General features: G+C 43.3%; 1 protein-coding gene across 1 annotated transcript in view; it reads left to right on the top strand.

Annotated features, from left to right (window-relative positions):
• Window positions 1-13281, top strand: part of OSMR (oncostatin M receptor) — a 204052-nt gene that overhangs the window by 103372 nt on the left and 87399 nt on the right. The window contains exon 12 of the mRNA XM_033932579.1: window positions 7654-7876. Coding sequence (XP_033788470.1) covers window positions 7654-7876 — 223 coding nt within the window. The remainder of the gene's footprint in view (window positions 1-7653; window positions 7877-13281) is intronic.

Genomic DNA, 13281 nt, shown 5'->3' with positions numbered 1-13281 from the left:
GTAAAATAAGTGGACATTTAATGTACACATAACAACCAATAGGATTAGAAGAAAAGAAAAAGGTTTGAGAAAAAGATTTGAAAAAATTAAATATATGATTCAAATTTGTGTATTAATACTAATAAGTAAATTAGAGGAGATTTTTTATGACAAATGATGGCTCTTTATATGTGAGCAGTAAATGAATGCTGTTATGCTTTAAAGGGCTGCTTCACTGAGCTCTTGAGATCTTTTCTTCCTCTAAACTTTAGATGTCACCATAAAGTACAGTGGTGCCTCGCATAACGAACGCCTCGCACAACGAACGCTGCACACAACGAACTTCATGTCTTGATTCACACAACGAACTTCGTTTCACACAACGAACTTCGTTTCACACAACGAAGTCGCCCAAGCTGCCGATGTATTGCATCCTTCCGCGCAGGCACTGCAGGCAGTCGTTAGTCACTGCGCTTAACTGCCCTCTCTCACTGTATACAGTCGTCCTTTTAAGATAAACTCAATATTTTTTATATATCATGGCTTCTAAAAAAAGCAGGAAGGTGATTTCTGTTGAAATGAAACGGGAAATAATTAGAAGGAGTGAATGTGGGGTAAAACAGTGTGACCTCGTCAAAGAGTTTGGCCTCAGCAAGACCACCATTTTCACCATTTTGACAAATTTATCTTTTTTTATGTCATCTTAGCATATTTTATGCTGCAGAACGAATTATTTTTTTTAACATGTATTGTTATGGGAAAACGCGTTTCACATAACGAACTTTTCGCATAACAAACTTGCTCCTGGAACGAATTAAGTTCGTTGTGTGAGGCACCACTGTATTACTTTAATTGCTACATTTAAGTGGCTACAATTTGAGTCTGACAGCTACAAACAACAAAGCTTTTGTCTGCAGCCGAACCATTTTTTGATACTTTGTATTTCTTTGCAGTGTTCTCCCCAGAAATTTTTTACAGCCGGGTGGCATGAAAAAGTAGCCGGGTGGGGCGGGATGGGGAAATTTGGTGGTGGAGAAAATTACCCCCCTCTTTTACTAAGGTGCGCTAACATTTTTAGCACACGCAAACTCCTGCACTACGCGGGAAAACTAACGCCAGCTCAATGCTGGCATTAGCGTCTAGTGCGCATGGTAATTTTGCGCGCGCTAAGCGCAGCTAAAACCATTTTCGCAACTTAGTAAAAGGAGCCCTAAATGTGTACTATTTTTATTAGTTAATTATTATTATTTCCAATGCTCATTATGACTTCCTTTTTTAAGGTTTGACACTTGTGCCAGAATATTTTTACTAAATTTAAGAAGCATCCAATGCTAGAAGGGAATAATTAGTTATTTGCCCTCTTTCAAATGGTATAGAGGTTTAAAAAAAGGGAAAAGGCTTTAATGAAGTTATTAGGTTCAATCTAGTCATTTATTTTTGCATGAATTTAAACAACTAAAAAAAAAAAGATAAATATAGCTCATCCAGTCATACAAGAATGGCTGTACAGCAGGAGTGCCCACACTTTTTGGGCTTGCGAGCTACTTTTAAAATGACCAAGTCAAAATGATCTACCAACAATAAAATTTTAAAAAACACAAAGCACACTGTACACAGAGAAAATGTTAATTATCATTTATATTCCGCGGGTTTTCAAAGAGGTCAAGGCAGATGACTTTATGCAATGTCACCTCAGGAACAACTATACAAAAATAGACAAATATACCCGCTCCATTTTTACTAAACAACAATAGCGGTTTTTAGCACAGGGATATGCGCTGAATGCCCTGCACTGCTCAAGATGCTCATAGGCTCCCTGCTATTGCGGTTTAATAAAAGGGGGCCATAGTGCAAAATATAGACAGCAGATATAAATTCTCAAAACGGACACATTTTGATCACTAAATTGAAAATAATATCATTTTTCCTACCTTTTTGTCATGAGTCTCAGGTTGCACTTCCTTCTTCTGACTGTAAATCCAATATTTCTTTCTTTCTGCCACTTCCCTTTTCTTTCTGTCTCTCTTTCTTTCTCGCTCCCCCCTGACTGCCTGTTTCTCTCTCTCCTCCTGCATCCTCTTTATTTGTGCCTTTCTTTCTCTCTCTCTCCCCCTGCCCTCCCAAGCCATCGCGCCAATTTCTCCACTTCCCTGATTCTTTCCCTACCCCCTAATCCACCATGCCAATTTCTCCCTGCTGCTTCCCTGAGCTAGACCAGGCATGTACAAGCGCCGGATTCATAAGACTTCACCTCTGACATCAATTCTAACGTCGGAGAAGAAGTTCAAGGCCACCAGGCAGCAATTGTCTGGCCTAGAACTACCTCTCCAATGTCAGAATTGACATTGGAGGTGAAGTCTTGTGAGTCTGGCACTTGTATGCGCCTGGCCTGGCTCGGGGAGGCAGGAAGAAAAAGATTGCAAAGGTGATACAATCGACTTGCATTGCCTTTGCGATCTGCACCCCTGCTGTTATGGTATCCTGTCCTGACCTGAGGAAAGGGGTTTAGTCCCCAAAAAACTGCCTTATTTCAATTTCCTATTTATAAACTTTAATTAATAGTTACAATACTAAATTCTATGTAAAGCAACCAAAAAATTTTTTTCTACCTTTTGTCATTTCTGCTTTAATCATCTTCTCTTCTCTCTCTTTCTATTCAGCGTTTGTCCTCGCTCCCTTTCATGCAACATCTGTCCTCTCTTTGCCCCTTCCACCCAGCCTCTGCCCTCTCTCTCTCTACCCCTTCCATCTACTGTCTACCCTCTCTCTGTCCCTTGCATCCACTGTCCACCCTCTCTGCCCTTTCCATCCAGTGTCCGCCCTTTCTCTGTTCCATATGGCATCTTCCCTCTTTCTATGTCCCTTTAATAAACTGTATATCCTGTGCTCTTTCTCTCATTTGTACATGATTCATTTCAGCTTCACCCCCTCCCCTATGCTCTGGCATTTCTCTCTTCTCCTTTCCTTCCTTCCCACTCCACCCCATGGTCTGGCATCTCTATCTCCTTCCCTTCTCTCCCCCCATGCCCTGGCATCTCCCTCCTCCCCCTCCCCCCATATACGCTGACATCTCTCCCCCCTCCATGGTCTGGTAGGTCCTTTCCTTTCCCTCCCTCCCTCCCATGGTCTTGGCGTCTCTTGCCTCTCCTCTCCCTTCCCCGGTCTTCCTTCTCCCCTCTCTCTCCCCAATTGGGTGCTGCTGCAGCACTTTTCTTCCCCTCCCCATCCCCAATTGAGTTCTGCAGCAGCACTTCTCTTCCTCTCCCCCCTCCCCAATTGGGTGCTGCAGCAGCCTTTCTCTCCCTCCCCCAATTTGGTGCTACAGCTTTTCTCTTCCCCCTCCCTCCTAAAAAATTGGGTACAGCAGCAACATTTCTCTTCCCCCCAAAATGGGTGCAGCAGCAGAATATTTCTCTTCCCCCTCCCCTCCCCTATTTGGTGCAGCAGCAGCATTTCTCTTCCCATCCCTCTCAATTCATAAACCCATCGGTAGATTCGCTAAGCAAGTTGTAAGCTTCCCTCCATTGCTGACCTATCTATCATAGGTCAGCAACAGAGGGAATCTTACAATTTGCTGCTTTTACTTGCTTCGGGCCTTCCTCGTTGCCGGGTCCTGCCTACTTTCTGTTTCTGCGAAGGCAGGACCAGCAGCGAGGAAGGCCCGAAGCAAGTAAAAGCAGTAAGTTCTAAGCTTCCCTCCGGGGCTCTATTGTGTGCGTGCCGGCTTCCCTTCTCTTCTCTCCGAAACCGGAAGTTGCATCCTATGGGGGGAGGGAAGAGAAGGGAAGTCAGCACGCACACGATAGAGCCCAGGAGGCAGTGGCGTACCTAGGGTATGTGGCACCCGGGGCCCATCATTTTTTGACACCCCCCCATGTAAAAAAATATTTTTTGTAATGACCATGAAACGGAATAAATGGTCAGAATAGAAACAGGCAGTGAAAATTTTCTTATATTCCAAACACAACATAACATAAATTATATCTGAATTGTCATGACATCAGAAGTACATATGGAGTAGTTGCAGGTGATGCTTGGGACAGTTCTGATTGTGTTAGTTCGTTTTTATGTGTTTTTTGAATAGAAGGGTTTTTATTTCTTTTTGAAGGTTTTGCAGTCTGTGGTCGATGCCAATTGGTTGTAGAGTTGGGGGTCGAGTGTTGCAGCTCGAATGGCTAGGAGGTTGTCGAACAATTTTTTTCTTTTGACGTTTTTGATTGGAGGGTGTGTGAATGGTGCGTGAGTTCTCCTATGTCTGAGGTGGATTGAATTATTTAGCTGAAGAAATTAGTTACCCCCTCATCCCACACACATTAATTCTCTTCCATTATAAAAAAAACATTGATAAGTTCCCAGAAAAAAAATACATTAAAATAAAAAGTGAAAACAAAGGCCCCTACAGATGAGAACATAACATAAGAATAGCCTAACTGGGTCAGACCAATGGTCCATCATGCCCAGTAGCCCCATTCTCATGGTAGCCAATCCAGGACACTAATACCTGGTCAAAACCCAAAAAGTAGCAACATTCCATGCTACCGATCCAGGGCAAGCAGACACTTCCCCCATGTCTTAATAACAGATTATGGACTTTTCCTCCAGGAATTTGTCCAAATCTTTCTTAAAACCAGCTACACTGTCTGCTTTTACCATAACTTCTGGCCACTTCATTTTTAAGTTTAGATCTTTCCTTTCAAACAGAGACCTTGCTAGATGTCAAATACAGCACAAGGTAACTTCACATGGACTTAGCTGTGCAGGAAATGTGAATCTCCTCATACACCCACCATATAGTGCAAAAATGTGCAAAGGTCTGTTTTTTTCTTTCGATCACTACATAGCCTAATGCCACACAAGCAGCGCTGTTACAAACATATTCTGTAGGTCAATGCTAAGGATAACAAAGTTTCCTTCCTTGGACCAGAAGGAGATACTGATAAACCACTGGAAGACATCCCAAAACAACACCCAAAGACCCACTCAGTGTGTGAACCAGTTGAGTGGAGTGGACTAACTAGGGGGTGGAAATGGGCCCGGAGTTTGCTCAGCAGAATTTCCCAGACCACCTCTTCCTCTCAACACATTGACACGCTGCCACCACCACCACTAGGAACACCTCACTGGGTAGGCCAGCTATGCTATAAACGTTATAAAACACATTATTATATTTTCTTATAAAGCACATATTTTAACTGAACTCTCTGACATCCTCAGCCTTTCCATTCACAAAAAATAGAAGGAAGAAAAGTTCCCATTTCCTGCTGTCTCATGTCCCCGGCCTATACAATATTTTTTTTCTGCAGACCCTTCAAAAGTCTGACCAAATCCTCGTTTCACTTGCATTATAAAGTACTGAGGATGCCATCTCTCCCCAATCCCAGGTCCTAAAGTCTAAGACAGTAGCGCAAACTAATGCTGCCAGATTCAGGAAAAAAAATTTTGATTCGATTCAGCCTATTGAATTGGTTTTTCAATTCGATTTTCCTGCCCAGTTGGGTGATTTTTTTCAAAACTCCTGGTGGGTTTTATAGCTTTTTCACCCCCTTTGGCTTCTCCTAATCACACTGGCGCTGTGGTGTAAATAAAATAAAGAAACAAAAAGGACTTTTCCTCTCTCTGTTAAATCCTAGCTCACGTTTGCAGTCCAACACCAGCTCTGGCAGGATACACATTTCAAATCTGACATATTATAATCACAAAACAGAAAATAAAATTAATTTTTTCTACCTTTTGTTGTCTGGTTATATTTCAAATCTTGTTGGTCCAAGGCTCTGGTTTTCTTCTGATAACTTGCTTGCCAGGGTCTCCTTCTTTCTTCTTTCTGCATGCTAACCATCCATCTGCCAACTCTGTTCTCCCTTTCCATTTCCCTTCCCTCCCCAGGAAGTCTGGTATCTTTCCTTTTTTTCATCTCCCTCCACAGATCCACCTTTTCTTAACTACCCTTTCATCCGGCATCTCTCCCTCCTTCCCCACCACCCCAGAGTCCACCATCTCTCCCTTTCTTTTCCCAATTACTATCCAGTATCTCTAACCCTCCTCCACACTATCCCTTGTGTACAATTTCTCTCCCTTTCTGTTCCTTCCCTCCCTAAATCCCATGATCCATCATCTCTCTCCCTCTCCTCTATTTTCAGACCCATTATTTCTTCCCCCCCCAAAGTTTGGCATATGCACGTCTCTTTGAACACCCCCTTCCCTCCGTGTACTTCTAAACCAGAGTCCCCCCAAAGGCCTGTCCCCCCTTGAAGGCCTGTCCCCCCCCCTTGTAGGCCTGTCCCCCCCTTGTAGGCCTGTCCCCCCCTTGAAGGCCTGCACCCCCCCCGAAGGCCTGCACCCCCCTTGAAGGCCTGTCCCCCCTTGAAGGCCTGCCTGCCTGTCCCCCCCTTGAAGGCCTGCACCCCCTTGAAGGTCTGCACCCACCCGAAGGCCTGCACCCCCTTTGAAGGCCTGTCCCCCCCCTTGAAGGCCTGTCCCCCCCCTTGTAGGCCTATCCCCCCCCTTGAAGGCCTGCACCCCCCCGAAGGCCTGCACCCCCCCTGAAGGCCTGCACCCCCCCCCGAAGGCCTGTACCCCCCTTGAAGGCCTATCCCACCCCCTTGTAGGCCTGTCCCACCCCCTTGTAGGCCTGCCTCCCCCTTGAAGGCCTGCCTGCCCCCCCTTGAAGACCTGCCTGCCCCACCTTGAAGGCCTGTCCCTCCCCCTTGAAGGCCTGCACCCCTTGAAGGTCTGCACACCCCCCGAAGGCCTGTGCCCCCCCTTGAAGGCCTGCCTCCCCCCTTGAAGGCCTGCCTGCCTGCCTGTCACCTCCCTCCCCCTTGAAATCCTGCCTGCCTGCCCGCCCGCCCCACCCTGAAGGCCTGATGCCCCGACCCACCTCGAAGGACCGCTCGCCCCCCTGGCCTCCCCGCACCACCTATGAAGCAGCCGCAGCAGGATCGTGACATCAGCGATACCTGCGCTGTTAGGCGCTGCTTCCTGCGCCGCGGTCCCGCCCCTCCCCTGACGTCAGAGTAGGGGCGGGATTGCGGCGCAGGAAGCAGCGGCCAAGCAGCTCAGAGATCGCTGACGTCGCGATCCTGCTGCGGGCTGCTTCATAGGTGGTGCAGGAAGGTCAGTGGGGCGAGCGATTCTTAGGGGGTGGGGGGGACTGAACGGCAAGGCCGGGAGCACCCCCTCAGGGCTGGCACCCGGGGCAGACCGCCCCCTCCGCCCCCCCCTTGGTACGCCACTGCCAGGAGGGAAGCTTAGAACTTACTGCTTTTACTTGCTTTGGGCCTTCTTCGCTGCCGGGTCCTGCCTTCACGGAAACAGAAAATAGGCAGGACCCGGCAATGAGGAAGGCCCGAAGCAAGTAAAAGCATGCTGGCAAAAAAAAAAAAAAAAGGCAGGCGACAAACAAAATTTTCGGCATAGAGTCAGCTCGGGAAGGAGCATCGGCGGCAGCAGAAGGATTCGCCGGGCGGTCATCTAAATTAGCTGGAGGCCCTGGGGAGAATACTGCTTTGATAAAAGAGGTTTTTCCAGTGTTGTTTAGTGTTTTTATGAAATATGTGCCACTTTGTTCTCTCAACTTAGATAATCTGGAAAACTAAATTGCCTAAATAATTTCTTAGTTTAACATCAGTTATTAACATGTGAAACCATCTTGAATAATTCTTTTTTTTCCCTTAGCCTTTATCAGAAAATGAAGCAAATGGAGAAATTATCTCATATCATATAACATGGGGAAAACTAGATGACACCAATATGTATCAACACTTGACAGCATCCGCTTCTATGAACAATACAGAAATATCTATTGATGGACAACCGTACGTAATCAGAGTCACAGCAAGAAATATAGCTGGCACTTCACCTTCTTCGGAAATCAGAGTTGGCAAACTTCAAAAGAATGGTGAGGCATTATGTTTTAAAAACTAGCTTTTGAAACTTTTGTGTGCAAACTGTATTTTAGTTGCCAAAATTACTTAGCAGCTTGTGCAGATAACTTCTGTTATAGGAACTCAGTGGTAAAAGAACTTCTTGAATAAGGGGTCATCTGAGGATGTTGACTACACAGACTGCTTCAGTCCTGTTTTTGCCCCATTGCATAATTGTGATTTTCTGAGGTAAAGTAATAGAACTATCAGAAATATAACCCCATGTCTGCAGCGGGAGCAAAACTAGGACTAAGTCGGCCTGTTTATCAGCTCACCTCTGGATGTACGATTTTTAGGACCATGAAAAGATGCTCAAAATGAGTAGACTCAGAAATAATGTAAGGAAATACTTCTTCACTGAAAGGGTCATTGATGCATGGAAGAGTATCTTACTGGAGATGACGGAGAAATATTAATAGAATTTGTGAAAGCTTGGAATAAGCACACTATATACTTGGTTGCAACAAAGTGAAGATTATGGCACAGATCAAATAAAATCTATGATAATAAGTAGGTTTCAGACCTCATCTAATATCACTGTCTGTTTCTATAGTGACTTAATTGTCAGCACAAAGATCTGCTGTAGGTTATATGATAACTAAGATTATTTCAGTAGAATGATTTTATTCTTTATCATCCATGCCAAACTAGTCCAGACAAGTGTTTTACAGTATTTAGACAGTTAATCCTATCACACTTAATCACAGACACTTCAACCCTTGTCACTTAATCCCATAGACACACTAATCCTCTTTATTTAAAATCTAAGACCAAGATCCCTTGAACTGATGGATATAGAGAAAATCTCAAGTGATAGACCTCAAGTGTTCATAGCTGACTGGGCTTTAGAATAATCTTGCCCAGGCAACCCAATGTGAACTATCATTGGTCTTTAATTGCCTATTTGATTATTGTCTTCATAATTTTTGAATTTTCTCTATTTAAATATTTTTTTTTATATTTCATAATTTATTTATTACTAACATTTATAGTGATAAAATTGTCAGTTCCTTTATCAAAGCTAACATTAACCTCTTATTGCCTTACTCACAATTACAATCCCTTTAGAATAGTTGATTGAATAAAATTAATTAAGTTACTTAAGTAAGGCACATGGGGCTAGATTCACTAAGCAAACTGATCATGTACCGCTCGGTTTGCGTTCACTTTCCGACTACAGCTCAATTCACTAACCTTCCTCCAGACCCCATCCATACCCGATCCGATCTGAGCATGCAAATGAGTAAAATGGCATGTAAATTTCTTAAGGCATCGATTCATGAAACCATTTCGTCCAAACCGACTGGCCTTTCCATTCCAAAAAGTTTCAAATGCTGAGGACCAGTCGCTTTACATCCTCGCCGACTATTCCTGCCTAGCAACTGCCTCATGCATGTTAAGAACCCCATTAAAAAATATATATGTACCCTGTAAAAAATTGAAAATATATCTAAACTTTAAATATATGTAAACTTTCATGTACATAAGCGTTGTTTTGAGATTTTTGGAATGCGCATGGTGAGCGTGGGAGTGAATCTCGGATTTATAATGCGCATGGTGAGAAAATCGTCGATTAACCCTGTGCTCTCCTTGCGCATTGTATATTTCATATATCAATACCAAATTTAAAAAAAATCAAAGATAACTTTTAAGGGCCAGTTATCCCTCCCCCCTTCCTTCCATCTAGTTTGTCGTGAGCATCTGACATCACGGGGGTCACCTTTGGTTGCTTTGTGCTTTTTTTTTTTATAAATCTTTATTCATTTCAAATCTTAGATCAAGTACAATAATGACATTTAACAATTGAACATTCAAATACACTTGAATTCTTACAATTGATCATCTTATTCTAAAATACTATCCCACTCCCTCATTCATTCAATACATGTAAATAATTTATTTCATTAATAATCAAATATTCCTTCCCCCCAACCCCCTTATTGTCTTAAAATTTTATTCAGGGAAGAATATTTTTAATCTTTACAATAGTCTGTCAATGGCCTCCACACATCTTGAAATTTGCTATAATTTCCTTTTTGGACAGCTAGTGTCCTTTCCATTTTATATATATATGGCATACAGAGTTCCACCAAAAACAGTAATTAAGTCTATTCCAGTTTTTCCAATTGTAAGTGATCTGTTGAATGGCAACCCCTGTTAAAATTAGCAATAATTTGTTATTATTAGAGGATATTTGTTTCTTTGCCCTCATTTCCATGCCAAATAATACTGTATCATATGATAATGCCACATGATTTTCTAATAGGGAATTAATTTGATTCCAGATTGATTTCCAGAATTCTAATATATATGGACAATAGAATAACAAATGATCTAAAGTCCCTGCTTCAAGATGACAATGCCAGCATTTATCAGATTTAGAGCTATCTAATTTTTTTAAACGAACAGGGTCCAGAAAGCTCTATGCAGCAAGAAAAACCACGTTTATCTCATGGATGGGTTGCTTTGTGCTTTATGGCAGAAAGATCTGCACAGCCTCCTGGGATTCGTAGGCTGTATATAACAGCGCGTGATCCCAGCGCATTCAACTGCTGTTAACTGTTATGCCTTCTAGCAACTTAACAGTTCTTTTCCTGAGAGAAATGGATGGTGCTCTTCGGCTATGCTATCTGCTTCTTTTGGAACACGAGCATGCCGAGGAGAGGTTGGTAAAAACTACAGTTCTTATATTGTATTTTTTTACAACATCAATGCTTTGCGGTAGGCACATTCGGAGCCCGCCAATGACGTCCGCGATTAAACCCTGCCCCATTTCTACGCAGTGAAGTCCTAAAGAGCTAGCGCATGCGTTATGTGCTTCAAAACCAACAAGGAGACCGTGTGCATGCGCGTCAATCAATTTTACAGCGAGACGTGTGCACGAATGGGGAGGTGTTTACAATTTGATCATTTCCATGGACAAGCTTTACTGAATCGATTGGCCAGAATGACTCGGAAACAGTACTTAGCTTGTACTGTGAAGTTGTAGCTTTGATAGTGACAATTGCTGCAGTAGGAAGCCACAGATATTAGCTTCTCCGGTGTTGAACTGGTTACAGCTGATACATAGGCTTTTAGGATTCACTCTGAATGTTCTTGTATGCTACGGAGCACCTCCGTTTCACTCTATTAAGAGCTTCATCAAGAGATTAGTAGAGGAGTTTATCCTATTCTCTGCATTAAACATTATCACTAATGAGAAAAAGAAACGGATCTTAATTAACCCTCTATTCCAGAACGTTCACTTGTGAACAGCTAAATGGATAAATTAATTATTCAAACAAACGCACTCTATTTAAGCAAATGATGAGGAAATGAAAACCGAAATGAGGCGGGAATGCAAAAACGGTAACGCCATTGTTATGGGAGACTTCAATTATCCTGGGATAGACTGGAGTTTTGGAAACTCAAAATGCGCTAGGGAAATCGGATTCCTGGAGGCACTACAAGACTGCTTCATGGAGCAGCTTGTCAGAGAACCGACAAGAGGAAATACCACTCTGGACCTGATCCTAAATGGGCTAAGAGGGCCAGCAAAGGAAGTGGAAGTAGTGGGACCGTTAGGAAACAGTGATCACAATATGATCCAGTTCAAAATCGAAGTGGGGATATCAAAGGGGAAGAGAACCACAGCGACAACTTTTAACTTCAAGAAAGGAAACTACGAAGTGATGAGGGCAATGGTAAGAAAGAAACTAAGGAACAGTTCAAGGAAATCACAGACTGTGGAGCAAGCCTGGTCCTTATTTAAGGACATGGTGAGCAAAGCGCAAAATCTGTATATCCCCAGATTTAGAAAAGGATGCAAAAAGGACAGAATAAAGACCCGGCGTGGATAACTAAAAAAGTGAAGAAAGCGATAGGAGATAAGAAAAAATCGTTCCGGATGTGGAAAAAGGACAAAACCAGGGAAAACTGGAAAGAGCACAGGAAACATTAAAAAGAATGTCACCGTGTAGTTAGAAGAGTGAAAAGAGATTATGAAGAGAGGTTAGCCAGGGAAGCGCGTAATTTCAAGCCGTTCTTCAGATATGTTAAAGGGAAGCAACCGGCAAGGGAGAAGGTGGGACCGCTGGATGAAGGGGATAGGAAGGGAGTGGTGAAGGAGGAAAAGGAAGTGTCAGATAGATTAAACGTTCTTTTCGTCAGTTTTTACAAGAGAGGACACATCCAGTGTACCAGAACCTGAAAAAATCTTTAAAGGAGATCAAGCAGAAAAGTTAACATCCATGGAGGTAAGCCTCGAAGACGTGCTCAAGCACATAGATAGATTAAAAGCTGACAAATCTCCGGGCCCGGACGGAATCCACCCTAGGGTATTGAAAGAGCTAAAAGAGGAAACAGCTGAAATACTACAGCAGGTTTGTAATCTATCCCTGAAAACAGGGGTGATCCCGGAGGATTGAAAGATAGCAAATGTTACTCCCATCTTTAAAAAAGGATCGAGAGGCAACCTAGGGAACTACAGACCGGTAAGTCTGACTTCGGTTCCAGGGAAGATGGCAGAAGCTCTCATAAAAGACAGTATCGATGAGCATCTAGAAAGGAATAAACTGATGAAAACAAGCCAACATGGTTTCTGCAAGGGAAGATCATGCCTAACGAACTTAATGCACTTCTTCGAGGGAATAAACAAGCAAATGAACGAAGGGGCCCCCATAGACATCATATACTTAGATTTCCAAAAGGCCTTCGACAAGGTACCCATGAACATCTGCTAAGGAAACTAAAAAACCATGGGGTGGAAGGGATGTACACAGATGGATCAAAAATTGGTTGGCGAGTAGGAAGCAAAGGGGTAGGGGTGAAGGGCCACTACTCGGACTGGAGAAGGATCACGAGTGGTGTTCCACAGGGGTCAGTACTCGGACCGCTGTTGTTCAATATATTCATAAATGACCTAGAAACAGGGCTGAAGTGTGAAGTTATAAAATTCGCAGATGACAAAACTTTTCAGTGGGGTTAGGAATAAAGAAGACTGTGAAGATTTACAAAGGGACTTGAACAAACTGGGAGAGTGGGCAGATGAAGTTTAATGTAGAGAAATGTAAAGTCTTGCATGTAGGAAACAGAAACCCTATGACAACTATACGATGGGGGGGGAGGGTAATGGGTGAAAGTAGCCTAGAGAAGGACTTAGGGGTACTGGTGGACAAAACAATGAAGCCGTCAGCACAGTGCGCAGCGACCTCTAAGAAGGTGAATAGGTATAATCAAGAAAGGTATTACAACCAGAACGGAAGACATTATCCTGCCGTTATATCAAGCAATGGTGCGCCCGCATCTGGAGTACTGCGTCCAATATTGGTTGCCGTATCTTAAGGATATGGCGATACTCGAGAGGGTTCAGAGGAGAGCAACGCGACTGATAAAGGATATG

The sequence above is a fragment of the Geotrypetes seraphini genome, chromosome 1, assembly GCF_902459505.1.
Source record: "Geotrypetes seraphini chromosome 1, aGeoSer1.1, whole genome shotgun sequence".
Classification (NCBI taxonomy): Eukaryota; Metazoa; Chordata; class Amphibia; order Gymnophiona; family Dermophiidae; genus Geotrypetes; species Geotrypetes seraphini.
This window is presented reverse-complemented; position numbering and strand designations above follow the sequence as displayed.